Genomic DNA, 16,806 nt, shown 5'->3' with positions numbered 1-16,806 from the left:
TTCAATTTTAAAGCAATACTGACTTTCCCATAAAATAATAAGTGTATTGGGCAGGGACAACAGCCAGAGTAGGTGTGACTCAAACACTTGGGAGATCTTAAGTGTTGAGTACGTGCTGTGAGTTCACTAAAGCACAGAGAAAGGTGACTGTCCTTTTCTTGCCTGTATCTATCCTTTGGTCACATCACGGACAATAAAATCTCAATTTGGTGCTAATATGCCCTCCTCAATAGCTTGATACTCATTTCCCCCTTTTTCCCAAGAGTATTATGCTAGAATTTAATAATTTTGGTAACTCTGACTTATTTTCATAGATTATCGACTTTTTTTTTTGTTTGTTTAACGTAAGTCTATCCATGTCAAATAGCACAGATTTTTCCATTATGGTGTAAAAAAGTTCTTTTAAAATCAATTTGTTTATTTAAAATAAAGTGAGTCAATTGAAAGAAAACAGTAAGTAAACAATATCATAACAATAAAGAAATAAATTTTAATTTTAAAACAATAGCAGTAGAGTTGAATTTGGATAAAGTGACAATTGGGAAGGTAACAAGCAACAGCCAAATACTGGAGAATGATGGGACAGCAGGGGAAGGCAGGAAAAGTACGTGGGAGTGGACTTTCTAGAACTAGGCCCTTTGTCTATTGAACTGCTAACGTGAATTGTGATTAAGTCAAAGCAGAATGATGGACTGAGTGGAAAGAGCTGGGGCCTTCAATTTAGGGTTTCTTAACCAAGAGACAAAAATCCACAGCAATAGGCACTGATGGCCCCTGGGGTCTGCACCCTCCTGACGCATTCTGAGAATGGGTATATATATATGTGTGTGTGTGTATATATATATATATATATATATATATATATATATATACATATATATATGGATCCTAGACCCACTGAGTCTGAATTTGAGTCTAGACTGGCCACTGTCCATTTGTGGAACGTTATTGCTGTCCTCGGTGCCTCAGGTCCTGTTCTATAAAATTGAAATAAGACAGCAGCTACTTCACAGGTTTGTTATGAGATCACAAGGGCTGACATATGAAGAATGGTCAAAAGAGTAATTCATACAGGACATGACAGCATAAAGACCGCACTAGATGAGTGTTGTTTATAAAGGTTGTTATCCTAGGGAGAGGAGCCACAGCGTTCAGATCCCCCGTGTCTGGGGCACCCCATCATCTAAAAAAGGCGCAAGGGCAGGTAGGAGTCACACCAGGGTAAGGAACTCGTTTTCTCCTGAGTTTGAAGGGATGACCCATTCCTGGCAGTCTTTGCAGGAAACCCACAAACTGTTTACAAAGTAAACTCAACATGTGTATATAATGCTGGGCTAAACAAATATTCCCACCAAAACCTGAGTAAACAGCACCAGGTGCCAAAAGTTAAATAAAAATTGACGGAAGAGAAAATGAGCTGCTAATATCTTACCTCCACTGCCCCCGAACCCTGGCCAGTTTTTAACACTGTAAGATGGGGAGAGACTAGCATTATTGGATCTTAATGGTGGGTCCCCCAGACCACCTGCAAAACTGGTGTCCATCAGGGGATCCTTTTGGGTCCCTGGTGAAGAGAGAAACACTCTGGTCTGGAGGTCAAGATACACAAGTTCTACTTCCAGCCTCCTACTAATTGTCCTAGAGGTACTGGCATTTATTTTTTCAAGTATTTACCAAGTAATTACTGGGGAAGAAAAAGTAAGTAAATCAGACACAGAACCTGCCCTCATGCAGCGTATGGTCAGTGGGAAAGATAGGCCACAGTAACTAAAGCAACAACAGAAGCAAACCTGCAAGTGGGACGAGTGGCAACAGGTGAGCATCCGACCACAGACAGGAGAGGGGAGGGGCTATCACCTAAGGTGAGAGTTCAAGGAGCCATCCTGGGGAAGTGCTGACAGGAGCGGAACACTGCAGGGGGAAAGCTCACACAAAGGCCCTGAGGCAGGGAGAATGAGTAGAAAGCCAGGGTGAATGGCACTCAGAGAGGAGAGTGTGAACTAGAGGATGAGGCAGGGACAGTGAGCAGTCGGTCTCTATCCCCAAGAGAAATGGTTGAGAGAGGGAAAAAAAACACACACCTACATACAAAAAAAACCACAAAAACCCAATCTTCATATGGTAGAGAAAGAGAGAGTACAAGAAAACAAGAGGGAGAGACAGACAGACACAATCAGATAAGAACAATAAGATTGTTCTAGCTACTAAGAGGAGAAGGCTAGCGAGGAAAGCAACAGTCGTCAGTAGGAATAAAAGTTAGGAGGTCACTGCAGTCATCTAGAAAAGTGAAACTGGACATGTCAAGTGGGAGCAACCTCAGCTATCCAAGAGATGTCACATCACAGGATTATCCTGGGTCTCGGTTAACTCACAACTATTTCTTAAAACCATCTAAGCCAGACGCTGTGGTACGTGCAGATAAATAGGTGAGAATGTAGGCAATGAAAAAATATATATAATAAATATAAAGTGGACAAATGGAAGTAAGATGCATTATGACAAATGCATCATGGTGTAGGGTGAAATAAAAATAGTGGGAAAAACAAGCAACGACAACAAAGCCCTCCAAATGGTTAAAATTCAGACAGAGGAGACCACGGCTTATTAACAAACATCAGAGGTTCCACCTAAGTCTTCAATTCTGATCATTTAGCTAGAAGCTAATGCTAGAAACAGCAAGATTATCTTGAAATGTTCTTGATGAATGCATTACCTTTTCATTCTACAAAAATGAAAGAAAGGGAAATAACTTTAGATGGAATCAAATGAGAACTGGCACAAAAGACAGTTATGGCTCCTCGGGAAGAAATAGAGAGATGCTATCTGTCTTGTAAAGATATTTTAGACAACTTTTGAGAAGTGGGCTCCATACAACCACTTCCTCTATTGATGATGCTGGATTGGATATATAACACCCTCAGCATTAAAACTGTTTTATGGGAAAGTTACTGTCTGTACTAAGTTGCTTTAAATATTAACTTTCTATATTCATATTTCAATATCCAGAAGACAGTCTATTTTACAGATAAGTGGTCTGTAAATTTCCACACACAAAAAAAAATAAATACTCCTTCCTGAACTTATTTCTAAAAGTACAAGGTTCAAGAAAAGACTTTTGGAGAAGTAAAACATGTGTTGCTTAAAAATTAATGATGAAAGTTTTTTCATCTAGGCAGGCAAGTTACAGTGAATGAGTGACTCTAACAAGGACAGACCATGTGGCTCATGACGTGCAGTTTTTGCTAATTAAAGTTGTCTTTATTCTGATAATTGTAAATTCACATGCAGTTGTAGAAAATAATACAGAGCACCTGTGCCCCTTTATCTAGTTTCCCCAAATGGTAAAATGATACCATGTATCATTACGCAGTACAATGACAGGTGTATATTTTTTTAACTGGTGTTATCCAGGTTGCCTATCCACACTATTGACTGTGGATATCATCAACCCCTACTTTTAATTTCGACACACGGCACCCTGACCTGTAGGCGTACTGTTGTTCAATTGCATTTCTATGATCCGTGCAAAACACACAAGGGAAACTCAATCTTCATTTCTCTAAAACACTGGAAAATTTATGAACTCACTTGCACTTTAAGGATTACAGAATGAAAGAAGTTTCTAGGTTTCTGCTTATCCAATAAATAAAACTAAAAAGAACAACACAGGTTGATTTCTGAACCTAAGTTTCTAAACTGAGATAGACTGAAATCTTCAAAAAAGAAACAAAAAAATCCCCCCAGGAAAACAATTCCGCATCCTTGTTTAAAATTCCCTGTAAATGGTTGCCAGTTTTAGAACACCACTCCTATAGAATCATCCTAGACTATTTGTAGGATATTATCCTATCAAGTATGAGTAAGTACAATCTGGGAAGTAACGAGGATTTATTTCTATGTCTCCGAGGCGGTGCTTCTACTGAAATTCCGGAGACAGCTGTGTTTCTGTTTGGATGGCTGTGTCTAAAACCCAACGCATGCACTTGCGGATGTGCAACAAGTTGTGGGTCACTCTGGGAAGTTAGCAGAGTGACAGAGATTGATAATCAGCTTCTGGAAGACAAAGGTAATGAATCAACTTCCATGGAATGAACCCTACAGTCCTCTAAAACCTGTCATTGGCTATATCAAGCTGAAAGCTGTCACTGAAATGTGTTATCTTTGCAGAAGGCTGTCAAGCATTGCGAGTCAAGTAGAAAACCTTATCAGAGAGCCCAGCGGATTGCCTTTGGCAGGCTTCTGGAATGTGGCACTCAACTCCAAGGTCTGATGACACCCCGCGTGGCAAAGCTCCCTCCACCACAATCTGAGCAGCGATATTCGCATCCCAGTTCTCCAAAGGCCACTAATATTGGAAATATACAGCAGGACCACTGGTACAGAAAGTCCGAATTGTAGCAATAAGCATACATCTACATGGGGGGAGTCGAGGAGGGTGGTGAAAACTTGTGTACAAATAACATGACGGTACCACACGTCTTTCCTGAGCTGAAATGGGTGAGTCAAGGTGCAGCAGAGAGTAGCCTGCTATAAAGCCAGAATGAGAACTGATTATGAGGATATTATGAAAAAGGGCCCAAAGCCAGGAATCATTGTGCTGAGTTGAGCAGGGAGCAATTCTATGAACATATCAGGCCAACCCAACGCAATCAACCATGAATAATCCCAGACAAATGCTGGTTTGGAGAAAGAAAATGGATCCCCAAAGCTGCACGTGCAGCCAGTTAGACTACAAGAAAAGGCAACTGTGACTCATGCCATGACTGGGACCAAAGGGCTGATGGTGAAGTCATTTTAGCCCAGCATGAGGGGCTTCAGGCAGCCAAGGCTCCTAAAAGGATTACTAAGAGTGGTTCTTAGTGACATCCTCCATTACAAAGGGGAGAGAGAGACAGAGAGAGAGGATGCTTGTTTTAATGAGTTAGGGTTATAAGATTCCAAAAATAAGACATGAAAAATATCTTTAGCACCAATAGAATACTAGATAGCACTAGTCAGAGATGTATCATTAACACTCTGATGTTTATTTTCACAGCAGACAGTGGGGCATAGGAAGACATTCTCTGGTACTTCCACAGACAATCTATCACTGATAGCTGCACAATAGCGATTATGAGGGAGGCGGCTCTTTGCATTAGCAATGGTGAAAACATAACGTTTCATATTCATAGATCCCAAAGCCCAATTCACAGGAGGATCAAATTGCTGGCCTGATACACAAAGGGATGAGTAAACGTTCATCTGCATTTTAACACAGTAAGAAATATTAACAAAGCAAAATCTCATGGAAGATAAGAATTTCATTTCCACTGTCCAAGAGAATTTTCTGCAATGACAGAATGTTCTCCACCTGTGCTGCCTGATATCGTGGCTACAACCATATGTCGCTACCAAAATGTGACACGTGAAACACGGTTAGTACAGATCACTCAAAGTGATATATAGACTCAATGCAATCCCTATCAAAATTCTAATGGCATTTTTCACAGAAGTAGTAAAAACGGTCCTAAAATTCCCACAGAACCACAAACAATTCTGAACAGCCAAAGCAATCCTAACAAAAAAGAACAAGGCTGGAGACATTATACTTCCTGATTTCAAACTATACTATAAAGCTATAACAATCAAAAAAGTATGATATTGGCATAAAAACACACACAGACCAAATGAACAGAATCAAGAGCCCAGAAATAAATCCACGCATATACGGTCAACTAATATTTGACAAAGGAGGCAAGAATACTCAATGGGGAAAGAATAGTCCCTTCAACAACTGATGCTGGGAAAATGGGATATTCACATACAAAGAATGAAACAGGACCCTTACCTTTCACCACTCACAAAAATTAACTTCAAAGGGACAGAAGCCTTAATTCTAAGACCTGAAACTGTAAAACTCTGAAGAAAACATAGGGAAAAATCTCCTTGACATTGGTCTTGGTAATGGTAACTTGAATGACACCAAAAGTACAAGCAACAAAAGCAAAAATAAAGAAGACTACATCCAAAAAGCAAAAGGAACGATGAACAAAATAAAAAGGAATACTGTCACATGTCAATGATTCCTCAATAAACCTGGAAAATAAACAAGTCAAGTGACCCCCCTCCCCCCAAAACAACCCATGAAGACCTGAATGCGTATCTTCTCTGATTTCAAACACAGTAAATAAACAATTTAACAAAGGGAGGGGAGGGAGTAGACGAAATGTGGCTAGCAGAACTGAGGAAGTGAATTTTAATCTTACTTCATTTTATTAATAAAATTAATTTAAATTTAAATAGCCATATGTGGCCACTGGCCCATACTGGACAGAACAGATTCTTGAAAGTCCATCCTATATACTTTATATATGTTGATTCATTTAATCCTTACAACCCTATTAGGTTGATACACTTTTATTATCCACATTATCATAGTTTTGTGAAATCTGAGGCACAGAGGGGTTAAGGATTTTGCCCAAAATCACACAGCTAGTAAAGCAAGAGGCTGGTTCTCAAACTCAGGGCGGAGTCCCAAGCTCTCACTGACCTATACGTTCTCCCTAGGTATGTTCACCACTTAAGGAGCAAGTCGTGGTTAAGGTAAATGCCAGAGACATCCAGAACTAGTTCAGGTTGCTTTGTGGACAGGTAAAGAAGACATAGTCTACCTGTTTTCCCTGTGTTTTTCATCCAGGTTTTGTTAGAAGACTCATTGTCGAAGCCATCGAGCTGCAGCTCCTGGTACTCTTCCCCAATACGGGCGTGCTGGTCTAAAATGTCTATAGGAGACTGGTGACGGCCCCCGCAGCTGACACTAGATGTCACCCAGTGCTCAGGCCCAGAGGCACCTGTTAAAAGAAAATGACACTTCAATCCTCGTAGCTCAAGGGTCAGGAATGGAACAAATAAGAAGTAGGACTCCAAGCACTGCATTTAACGAGGTACATTTTCCTACTAGTCCCCACTCCAAAGAAGTCAGTGCATTGAAAACTAGGGACCCACGCCATTTGCTTGATAGGGCTAGAAGATGTAAGAAAAGATATGTTGCTTAAGATAGTTTTGCTTCTTGATTTGTAATCAAACATTTGCTAACTTTATCTGTAATCAGATTAGGGGAGTTGAGCAGGTCAGAGTTGTTCACATTTTTTAAAAATTTTAAACAAGTTTCTAAAATAAGCAAAGCATTTATTCACCAGAAAACGCCTTAATCAATTTAGCATGCTTTGCTATTATGAAGAGCATACTAATCACAACTGTCTTATTTCCTAGGAGTCAGTGAACCAGAAAAGGAAAAAATAAAAAATGAAAGCAACGCAACACTGGACAAGTGTCATTACAAACAATCTAGGCAATGAGACAGGGTTTTCCTTTGGCTAACTGTGAAAGATTTTTTAATGTGGCCAGAGTTTGTACACTTGTGAATTAAGGCACTCACCTCTCTGTCCTAAGAAATGCAGATATAAGGTTTCCTTCAGGCTGGATTCAACACTCACATAAATAAAGATTTTTGGGGGACATATGCCACAAAACAAAGTTAGAGAATGCATAATCCTAATGAGTACCAATCAAGCAGAGTCAGAGAAAACACACTATATCTGTTTCTCTGTCCTATTTGGAAATATTCCGGGGTGATGTCTACTAAGTTGATAAGTAACTGAGATTTTTCTGCCCCCTATCTTTAACTTTCTTAACATGACAAAGCAGGAGAAGCTTGTTGGGGGAAAAAGATCCTCTGCAAGAAAGACTAAGATAAATCTCTTTTTGAGAATTCAATATAGAGTAAGTCTAAACTTTACAATTTTTAGAAGCTAGAACTTCGGCTAGCCAATCAATAAGGCATAGTTTGTATATATGTGCATATACATACACATGTGTTCCGAAGCTTTTTAGTCTTCCATTTCTTCACATATCAAATAGAAGAAGATAAATGGCCAAAGTGATTTAGGAAACAAACTCGTCCAACACATATTTTGCTCTATAAGCTAGTCTTGTATGATGGAGGACACAAAGACATCTGAAGGTAAGTCTCCCTACTACTGAATAAGAGCCCACACCTGTGGCCAACCCCCCACCACACACTTATTTGACATGGGCTTCCCCATTCCCCTAAGTCTGATAGAGCTCACAGCTGATATAAACAATGGTACCATGAAAAAAGGGAAAAACACAGAAAATCTTTTCCGTCATGGTAATGCAAGGTTCATGACTGCAAGAACAATTGACACAGCAACCTGAAAATGATTCTCATTTTGTTATCTGGCAAATAACTTGGCCTCATTCTATGCCAGGGTCATTTCCCCTAGTCCTCATCCCAAACAGTAAAAGTTATTACCTAAAAAAACAAAACAAAACAACAACACAAATGTTCACTGATTGGCAAAGATTTAGCAACCTTGGGGCACTTTTCAAATTCATTTACAGTACTTTCTAGAAAAAGTTAACATCACCATTTTCTTTGCTGTAAGACTCCAACTAAATTCAGAATGGTCGAGGTCTTTTCACTTATGTTATTTTGCCTCTTGGTCAAATTCGCTAAACATGCATTTGTGATGAGTCATAAAGGAACAGAGTTCATTTGCATATATTCCAGTCAAACTTTATTTTGATGTTGCATCAATATATTTGAAGAAAAAAAGGAGATGAAAGAGGACATAATGAGTGGACCCAATTATCCTGTGCACTCTTTAAATTTTCTTCCAGGTACCAAAAAATTCCGTTGAAAAATTGAATAAAGTGATTGTTGATACATTTGATGGCTGACCAAATGTAAATTCTGTTCAGCTACAATTGGGCCCGTATGTTCAAATTATGGAAACTAATATTTTAATATTGTGTGTGTGTGTGCACGCACACGTGCGTGCACAATGACTTTTAGAAACACTCCAGTACAAATTACTCAATGGAAAAATAAATACACCGTAAAATAAATCCAAATATGCATGACCCCAAAGACATACAAATGCAAGCCATCACCTGCAAAAACATATAGACAACTGATAATTAACAAACTAATAAAAAAAGGTACTCTGCAACCTCTGAAAGTACTTGCAGTTCATATTACTTCTGATAACCTTCCACACATGGGTGAAATATAATTTAGTACTCTGAAAATATAATTGGGGTTCCCACTGTGGGGTTCATTTACTCACTGGTAACAACCTGAAGATGTAAGCTGACTACATGCTTGCTTCCACATTTCCACCCAATATACGTTCAAGTGAAATGTTCATTGAAACGGATCTTCCACTTCAGATTTTAAATTAATTCTTCTTTGGAGGGCTTCATGCTCCAGACACCCCTGCCTTACAGAAACCCCTATGTCATTAGTGGAGGAAACAGAACACTTTTTCCAGGCTTGCGGGTATTGATTACCTATTCTCACATCGCAGCACCACTGCCACTCCACCCTGTATAAATCTCTTCAGTCTTAAGACACTTTATAAAGGACTGAGAATTATATCATTAATCATTTGTAGTTGCACAAGTCTCTCAGTATTGAATGCTTTGTTTTTCAGAACTTTAAATAAATGCTTTTAAGTAAGAAACATGACACTAAATAAAGACTGTGGTTAACTTAAACCTCGTTTGGGGGAGAGAAAAAAAGTCAGCAAGAAGCCTTCCTCTCTCAGATACGACACTGCCCATCTAAAACAAGAAGGAAAAGTCACTTGCACATTAGTTTACCCTTACTGACTTGCCTGGATGAGCAGGGTATTTACATTTTGGCAGCTGCACCCTTTTTGAACAGCTCAGCAAATCTGACATAGCCACCCTTCTTAAAAGGGGAGGGGTGAGGCACCCCGAAGAAACCACAGGGCAGTTGGAGCTGCCAAAAGTAATTTCCCATGTTCAGAATCTTGTAGGAATGAAATCTTGATGGAGACATACTGCCAACATATCAATACTAAAAAATCTATCAGTTTAGATTGAGTTTCTCACTCAACTATAATGAGAAATATTTTCTTTTTAATGAATTAAAAGGAATGCCTCTGAAGCCTCTGGCTAAATGTCTGATCTCAGTGTAAATATCTCCTTGTTGGAGAGACTTCCGTGGACTGCACCTTCCTGGCGATAGGTTCTCGGTTTCCTTCAGACATCATATTTACTATTGTCATGTATTTTGTATTCCTCGGCGCCTGCCTTCACCACTAGGTGGTTACTCTATGAGAGCACGTTCCTTCTGTGTCTTGTTCAACTTCATTCCAAAGCCTAGCACAGGGTCCCACATACAGTGAGTCCATAATACCTACTTTTTGGGACACAAGTAAATGAATTAGAAGATGCGGTTAAATGGTTGCATAGTTCTGCCCTCTACTGATACAGACAGCATGTTCTCTGTGCATTATTTTGGTTTTAATTTTATACTTCTATCTGCTGACTTCTTACTAACTCTTCCTCACTCTCTTCACGTGTAGAGTCAGGATATAAAATTCAGAAGTAAATATTTCTTTCTCTAGTCATTAATATATAAAATTAGTCTGAATGGTGATAAGGTACAATAAGCTGCAAGTATATGGAATCTATGTGAAAATTTCACAAGCCCACCAAGGGCGAGTGTGGTTTTTTAAAAGAAAGGAATGTGACATAACTTTGCTTGCAATGCCTTTTGTGAAGCACAATTATTTTTAGTGTTCTCTTATTTTGTTCTGTTTTAACAGAGTTCTGTAATCAAAGCAGGTCAACCAAGGAGGAAAATTAGTCTTGGTAATCAATTCATCACTGTATATTTTTTTAAATATTAATTTGACACTTGCTCAGTACCAGTCACAGTGCTGAGAAATGGGTGCCAGCGAGCAGGGCTGCCCCAGGTCCCTTGGGCTGCCTGCGGTTCAGTCTTCTCTCCTGTACGCTGGGGAAAATTCACAGTGTCCACGTCAAATGGTGGTTGTGAAAATTAGAGCAGATAATCCATGTACAAGTACTTATAACAGTACCAAACAATAAAACTCAGTAAGTGGTTGCATGCTGTAATTATTGCCATTCTTACTGTGTTATGAAACGTGCAGCAAGCCTTCGAGAGCCTGACTACATAATGGCAGAAACCAACATGCCATCCAACCAAGGGCTAAGGCAGGTGGAGGCAGGCATGGTGCGGTATACAAAGAGAGAGCAGGGCCTCCCTCAGGACAGGGCTTTGAGAGGAGGTGACCCTTGAGGGGACTCACCACGTGAGGTTCAGTAGGTCCTTGGCCTTCCCACGTGGGCAGAGAACAAGAATCAAAAGTAGAGTTGACCCCTCCATGAGGTGAACCTTAATCCCAGCACTGGCTGGATTGAGCGACTAGCTTCCAAAGCACAGAGCAGGGAAACAGAAAAATGACAATTTCTGTTGGGGAAGTCTGGTAAGTAAGTACCACCTTAGCTAAGTAGTAAAGGTTAACATTCCTTACAATATCGTGGATTACCATGCATATCCTCATAAGACGTGCTAAGAAGAGCACACAGCCTTTGTGGGATACTTTCTGAAAATCCGTAACGCCAGTCTGCTCATGACGAAATCATCAGACAAACCCAAACTGAGGAACATTCTACAAAATACTTGGCCAATACTCCTCAAAAAAGCCAAGGCCATGAAAAACAAGACTAAAAAAAACTGTCACAGATCAAAGAAGACTAAGGAATCATGACAAAAAAATGCAATGTGGTATTCTAGAGTGGCGGGTCCAAATATGGGAATCAGCAGGAAAACTCATGCGCTCTGAATACAGTTTGGAGTTCCGTTAGTAGTAACATACCAATGTTTGTTTCCTCATTGATGCTTGTCATAGGGTCATTTTTTTGTCGTTACTCTGACAACAAGATGAAAACTGTTTATGAAACTGCACAGAAGCCAAATAAAACCTAAGTTTTGTTAAATGGGTTACATTTTAATATCCAGATTTTACTGGACTTACTGTTATATATTTGGGGGCAGGTCTGAGACCTAACAGATGAAAGAGGTGGGCACGTAATGCTGGGATTATTGTCAGATCCTCATTGCATGAAAGGGATTTGCACAGCGCAAAGCCCAAGGACAAGAGAGGCTGGCCTAGAGAAAACACAGCAAGCTTATAGTGACATTTCATTATTTGAGATTATATTAAAAACTTTATAAAGTTGGACAAATTCACCTTTAAAATTATAGTTAAGGAGCAATATTATTACCTTAATTTATGACTCATTTGTACATTAAAAGAACCCAATTCTACCTCATTGGTGTACCACCCAAAAGTCACTGTATTTTTCTCATTTTGAGATGCTGCAATTCAGCAGACCAGCATCAGGAAGACATATTTCTACAGTAGAACAAATTAACAACTGGAGAATAATTCTAACTGGACTGCTTCAGGCAGACAGAATTCCCCACGTGAAAATTATGGCAAATACTGTAAATCTGGGATCACGTCTGTGATCCCACTTGATGTTGTCCAGTGTTTCCTTAAGGAAGATTTAACCCCAAGAACTTGGGTGACATGCATACATTTTGAACCAAACTAGTTATTTTGTTCAAAGAGAAAAGTCAAATAAAAATCTGAGAGAAACATCTCATTTTGCCTACCACCTCCAGCAATATTACTCGAGAAGTCCAAATATGAACAAATATAACTAGCTGGCAAAAGACTTCTTTACAATGTAACTGTCTCACTTCAATATAGTTTGCTATTAATACCTGACTTAAGAACAAGAGATAAAAGATACTTATAGAACATCTAAATCACACTTTTGTCTAAAAGCAGGGAATTTCAATATCTATGATTTATATCCCAAACAATGGTTTCTTTAAATACATAAGAGGTTCTTTGCAGAAAATAAGCATACACCTTGAATTTATTTTCCCATAATATATTCAAATAATGGTTTCTACTCACTAATGAAAAGCCATTAAAAATAATGAATTCTGTCTAAATCTAATTAAAAACAAAACTAATATATATGTTATATGCTGTTTCTAGTCAAATATGCTTATTAATGCCTCCCTCAAGGAATTTATATTAAAAGTATTACCTGCATCTTGCTGTATACTTTTAACCAACAGCAACAATCCAAAAATACATGTATTCATTTTGTTACTTAATAGTATAATTAATGTTTTTTCTCCCAAATCTAAAACACATCTTTAAACTATTCCATTTTTTAATTAAAAAGCTTTATGGGATTTAGTTTATGATTCGTTTGCATTCTCCACGACTGGTAATTTAATTACCTGTTGTGCATCAATTGTTTTATAGCTGAAAAAAAAAGTGCTAAAAAAGCATTCATATTGCTCTACTGTTTTCATTTTATTCATGTATAATTATGAAGTTGTTCAACGTTGTTGATAGGAATATTCTAATTTTTTAAGCCAGTTAAGAATGTAAATTTACCTTCCAAATAATAAAATACTTTGGCAAATTTTTCAGTTTTAAATTTTAGGTGTAAAAACTTCATTCCTCCTCCATTTCACATCAATGGTGTGTTTTAAGGTAATTATCAATAACTAACCATAATACTAGAAATATATCAGACAATAACATCAGAAATGGAATTACTTTATTCATTTTTTTTTTAATACCTACTATTATTTCCCAGGGTCTCTGTTTTAAGACTGAGTACTAAAACTAATTTCAGGTCAAATGAAAAACAGCACACATTTTTAAATTGGGAGTTTCAGATTCTAACCCTGATGCTGAAGATCTGCCTGGAGCCTAACTGACTGTTCTAAAAAAGGAAATGAGGGTATTACAAAGAGTGAAGATGCCAATAGTGGGTACACGGGAGTTCAGAGCCACAGACGTTCAGGCTGATTGATTAGTGATGTCTGCATGAGCACATACGGGAGTAGTAACGCATGCACCGTGAGCACGCAACTCCCAGACTGGAGAATCCTAAAAGTCCTTCAAAGACAAAGTCTGTACCCAGGATTAAAAAGTTGTATCTCTCAAGTTGAATCTATCCACATCCAAACATGCAATCAAAATTTCTACTACTAACTGGAATGGTTTATTCACTCAAAATCTAACTAATGTTGTTTCAAGTTGGGCCAACTTTATTTTTGTTTCTTGTACATACAACATAGAATTAGTTACAAAAAGCATCTGATCTATAAACAAAAAAGTCACAATTCTTACTGTCCGATGCCAAACATCTGAAGTGTTTACAAAATGTAGGTAAGTTCGTTCCGGACCTGAAAATTTCAGTCTTCAAGTTGTGTTTGTCTTCAAGCAATCAGCACTCTTCATATGACAAGGATCTGTTCTTTCAGAATTGTGCCTGTCCCCGTAAAACTTAACATAAACAAGCATCCAAGGACTAAAAAGGTCACATGGCATAGTGTGAAAAACACTGGGTAAAAAGACTAGCAACTTGAATTCTAGTTCAAGGATGGCAAATAAGCTTTAACTCACATGTTAGTGCCAAATAACTATGATTACTTATCAATAAAGACAAGGTTCATTAGCAATGTCTGTCAAAGGTACCAGAGGACCAAGTGGTGACAGCCATGTCACACATTTGCTCTTTCCATTGCAGTTTCAACTCTGGAAAGTGCAGTTGAATGAGGCAGTGGTAAAGTCTTACAACGATTCCATTTCCTTACATACAAATTACAAGATTATATCATATCATTTCTAAAACTCGTAAGAGTTCTACATTTTATAAAACACTTCTTACAACACCTGGAAGAATCAAACAGACACAAAAGTATTTGTTGACGCTCTAGCAAACACTCAACCCCACTGGACACATTCCTAAAAGTAACCACAGGGATGTGATGAGGTTAAATAAATTATTACATACAGAGCATGTCCAGTACATGGCACATACTGAGTGTTCAACAAATGTGATGGCATGACTCTGCTCCTGGCTACAGAAATAACGTAGCTCCTGATTGGTATTTGGCAATGAGTTTAATCCCCTGCTCCTTAATAAAGAGATTGACTCAGGAAGGGATGTTAACCCAGGATTAAGCCAATGAGTGCACAGGATTTCCTGTCTGAGGGAATGGCTTAGTTTGGTACTATGCGAAAGGAGGCTGAAGACTCTAGTTCAGAGCCTGAGGGAAGAACCTACCTTCCTTCCAGAATTTGAATGAAGAGGAGGTACAAGAGCAGACTGACTTCAAACCAAGAAAGAATCAGCTAGAGACCAAAGCTGACAGGTAAACAGGCAAGAGCCAAAAAAAAAAAAAATAGAGGTAGGACCTAATCAAAAAACTATTCCTGAAATTTAAATGTTATCTCTGGACTTTTCAATTTTAACTGTCTTTGTATTTAAAATAGCTTGAGTCAGCTTTCTATTATTTGTAGAAAATATAAAATATAATCAGCATGTTGGTTGAAAAAGACCCACAGTTGAATTATTCAATCCTTTCTACATTTATCACTAAGACGAAAATGTCAAATTATAAAGATAAAAATCATCAGGAATGCATGCTGGATGACGTATATAAGGATAGTACCTCCTGATTCCTCTTCCCTCCTCTGTCTCTTTCTGCTTACCTTCTTTCCCTACAGAAGAGGAATAAACTTGGGTAAGTGTTTAAAGATCTCATTGAGCAAAAAGAGAGGGAAAAAGCTCTGAAGTCCCTGCTGTAAATTCTTACTCTTGTAACACCGAAGTCACAGGGTAAGAATCCCAGAAAGTCTTAATAGGAACAGTTGCCTCTCATCAAAGTCTTCAGCCTTAGAGAAGAGCCACAGCACGAGTTATTACGCAGGGAAGACTTGTGGAGGGGACCACATATTATTCCCAAAGGTCAAAGCTGCCCCCCAGGGAGGGAAACAAAACTGACATTTAAGGCTGGGATTTCCTTTCTCCGGATGGAAAGCCTTTTCACCCCGTTACTCTCTATTGTCAGCATCTTGCCCCACAATGTGTTGTCAAATATAAACTGCTCCAGCTCATGAGAAATTCCAATCACAAGTAGGAAAAGGAAAATTTCCAGAGACAGAAGTTGGGAGTTTGGTGTTTGGGAGGGGTAACCATCTATGCATATATATACTCACCTACCGACATAAGGTCTGAGGGTGAAGAACAAGAAAGTGAAAACAGTTTTACGAGGCACTCGCTTACCAGCTGAGGGGACTGGTGTGTGGGGGGCTGTGGGACGGAACACACTTCAGCGGGTGCAGACAGGATGGTTAACACCCTTCCTATGACAACTATAAAAGGAGGAATGTATGCTCCCAAAGGTATTAACTATTAAATGCTATCTGGGGAAAATGTCTAGACATAAAGCGCCACATTTATGAGGTAAAGGCAAAACAACATGATGGATTCTGTGTCTCTCTGTCACACTGCGAATAGTTCACTTTAACTTGGACTTTTCTCTATTACAATAAATTTATAGTGTAAATAACTTCCAATAAAGTGGAACTAGAAAGAAAATCAGAGAGATTTAGCAGAAGGAACAGTGACAAGAACACTAACAACTCCCTTCATTCAACTAATCAGAGAAGCCTTCGCTAACCTAGCTGTCTAAAATAACACCCCAACAACGCTCTTTCCTTATCCTTGGTCATTTCTCTTCCTACTATATGGTCCTTTGGAAAATAAGATCCATGACGTCAGTACTTGCCTATTTTGTTCACACAGCACACCAAACATAATAAATAAATACTGTTCAAAAGGGTTAGGAAGTAGGATGAGGCATTCACCAAAAATTCAGTTCTCAAGATCAATAATATTTTAATGCAATATTTTACAGTTTAAAATGAATGCAAAAATTCCATGATGAACAAAATATAAAAACTGTAAATAAGGATATGATCAGTAACAGTGCTCTACAAAGTCATATTGGAGTCTGAGGCAAAAGGAAAAATCAGTAATCAAAAATATTCCACTAAAATGTAATTTATCTTGATTGAT

General features: G+C 38.5%; 1 protein-coding gene across 3 annotated transcripts in view; it reads right to left on the bottom strand.

Annotated features, from left to right (window-relative positions):
- The window catches only part of PTPRG (protein tyrosine phosphatase receptor type G), a 685,327-nt gene that overhangs the window by 287,302 nt on the left and 381,219 nt on the right, over positions 1-16,806 (bottom strand). For all 3 annotated transcript variants that reach the window (XM_033132046.1, XM_033132048.1, XM_033132047.1), the window contains exon 3: positions 6,651-6,830. In XM_033132046.1, coding sequence (XP_032987937.1) covers positions 6,651-6,830 — 180 coding nt within the window. The remainder of the gene's footprint in view (positions 1-6,650; positions 6,831-16,806) is intronic.

The sequence above is a fragment of the Rhinolophus ferrumequinum genome, chromosome 17, assembly GCF_004115265.2.
Source record: "Rhinolophus ferrumequinum isolate MPI-CBG mRhiFer1 chromosome 17, mRhiFer1_v1.p, whole genome shotgun sequence".
In the NCBI taxonomy this organism is placed as follows: Eukaryota; Metazoa; Chordata; class Mammalia; order Chiroptera; family Rhinolophidae; genus Rhinolophus; species Rhinolophus ferrumequinum.
The sequence above is the reverse complement of the archived record's forward strand: the minus strand, read 5'-3'. Positions and strand labels throughout refer to the sequence as shown.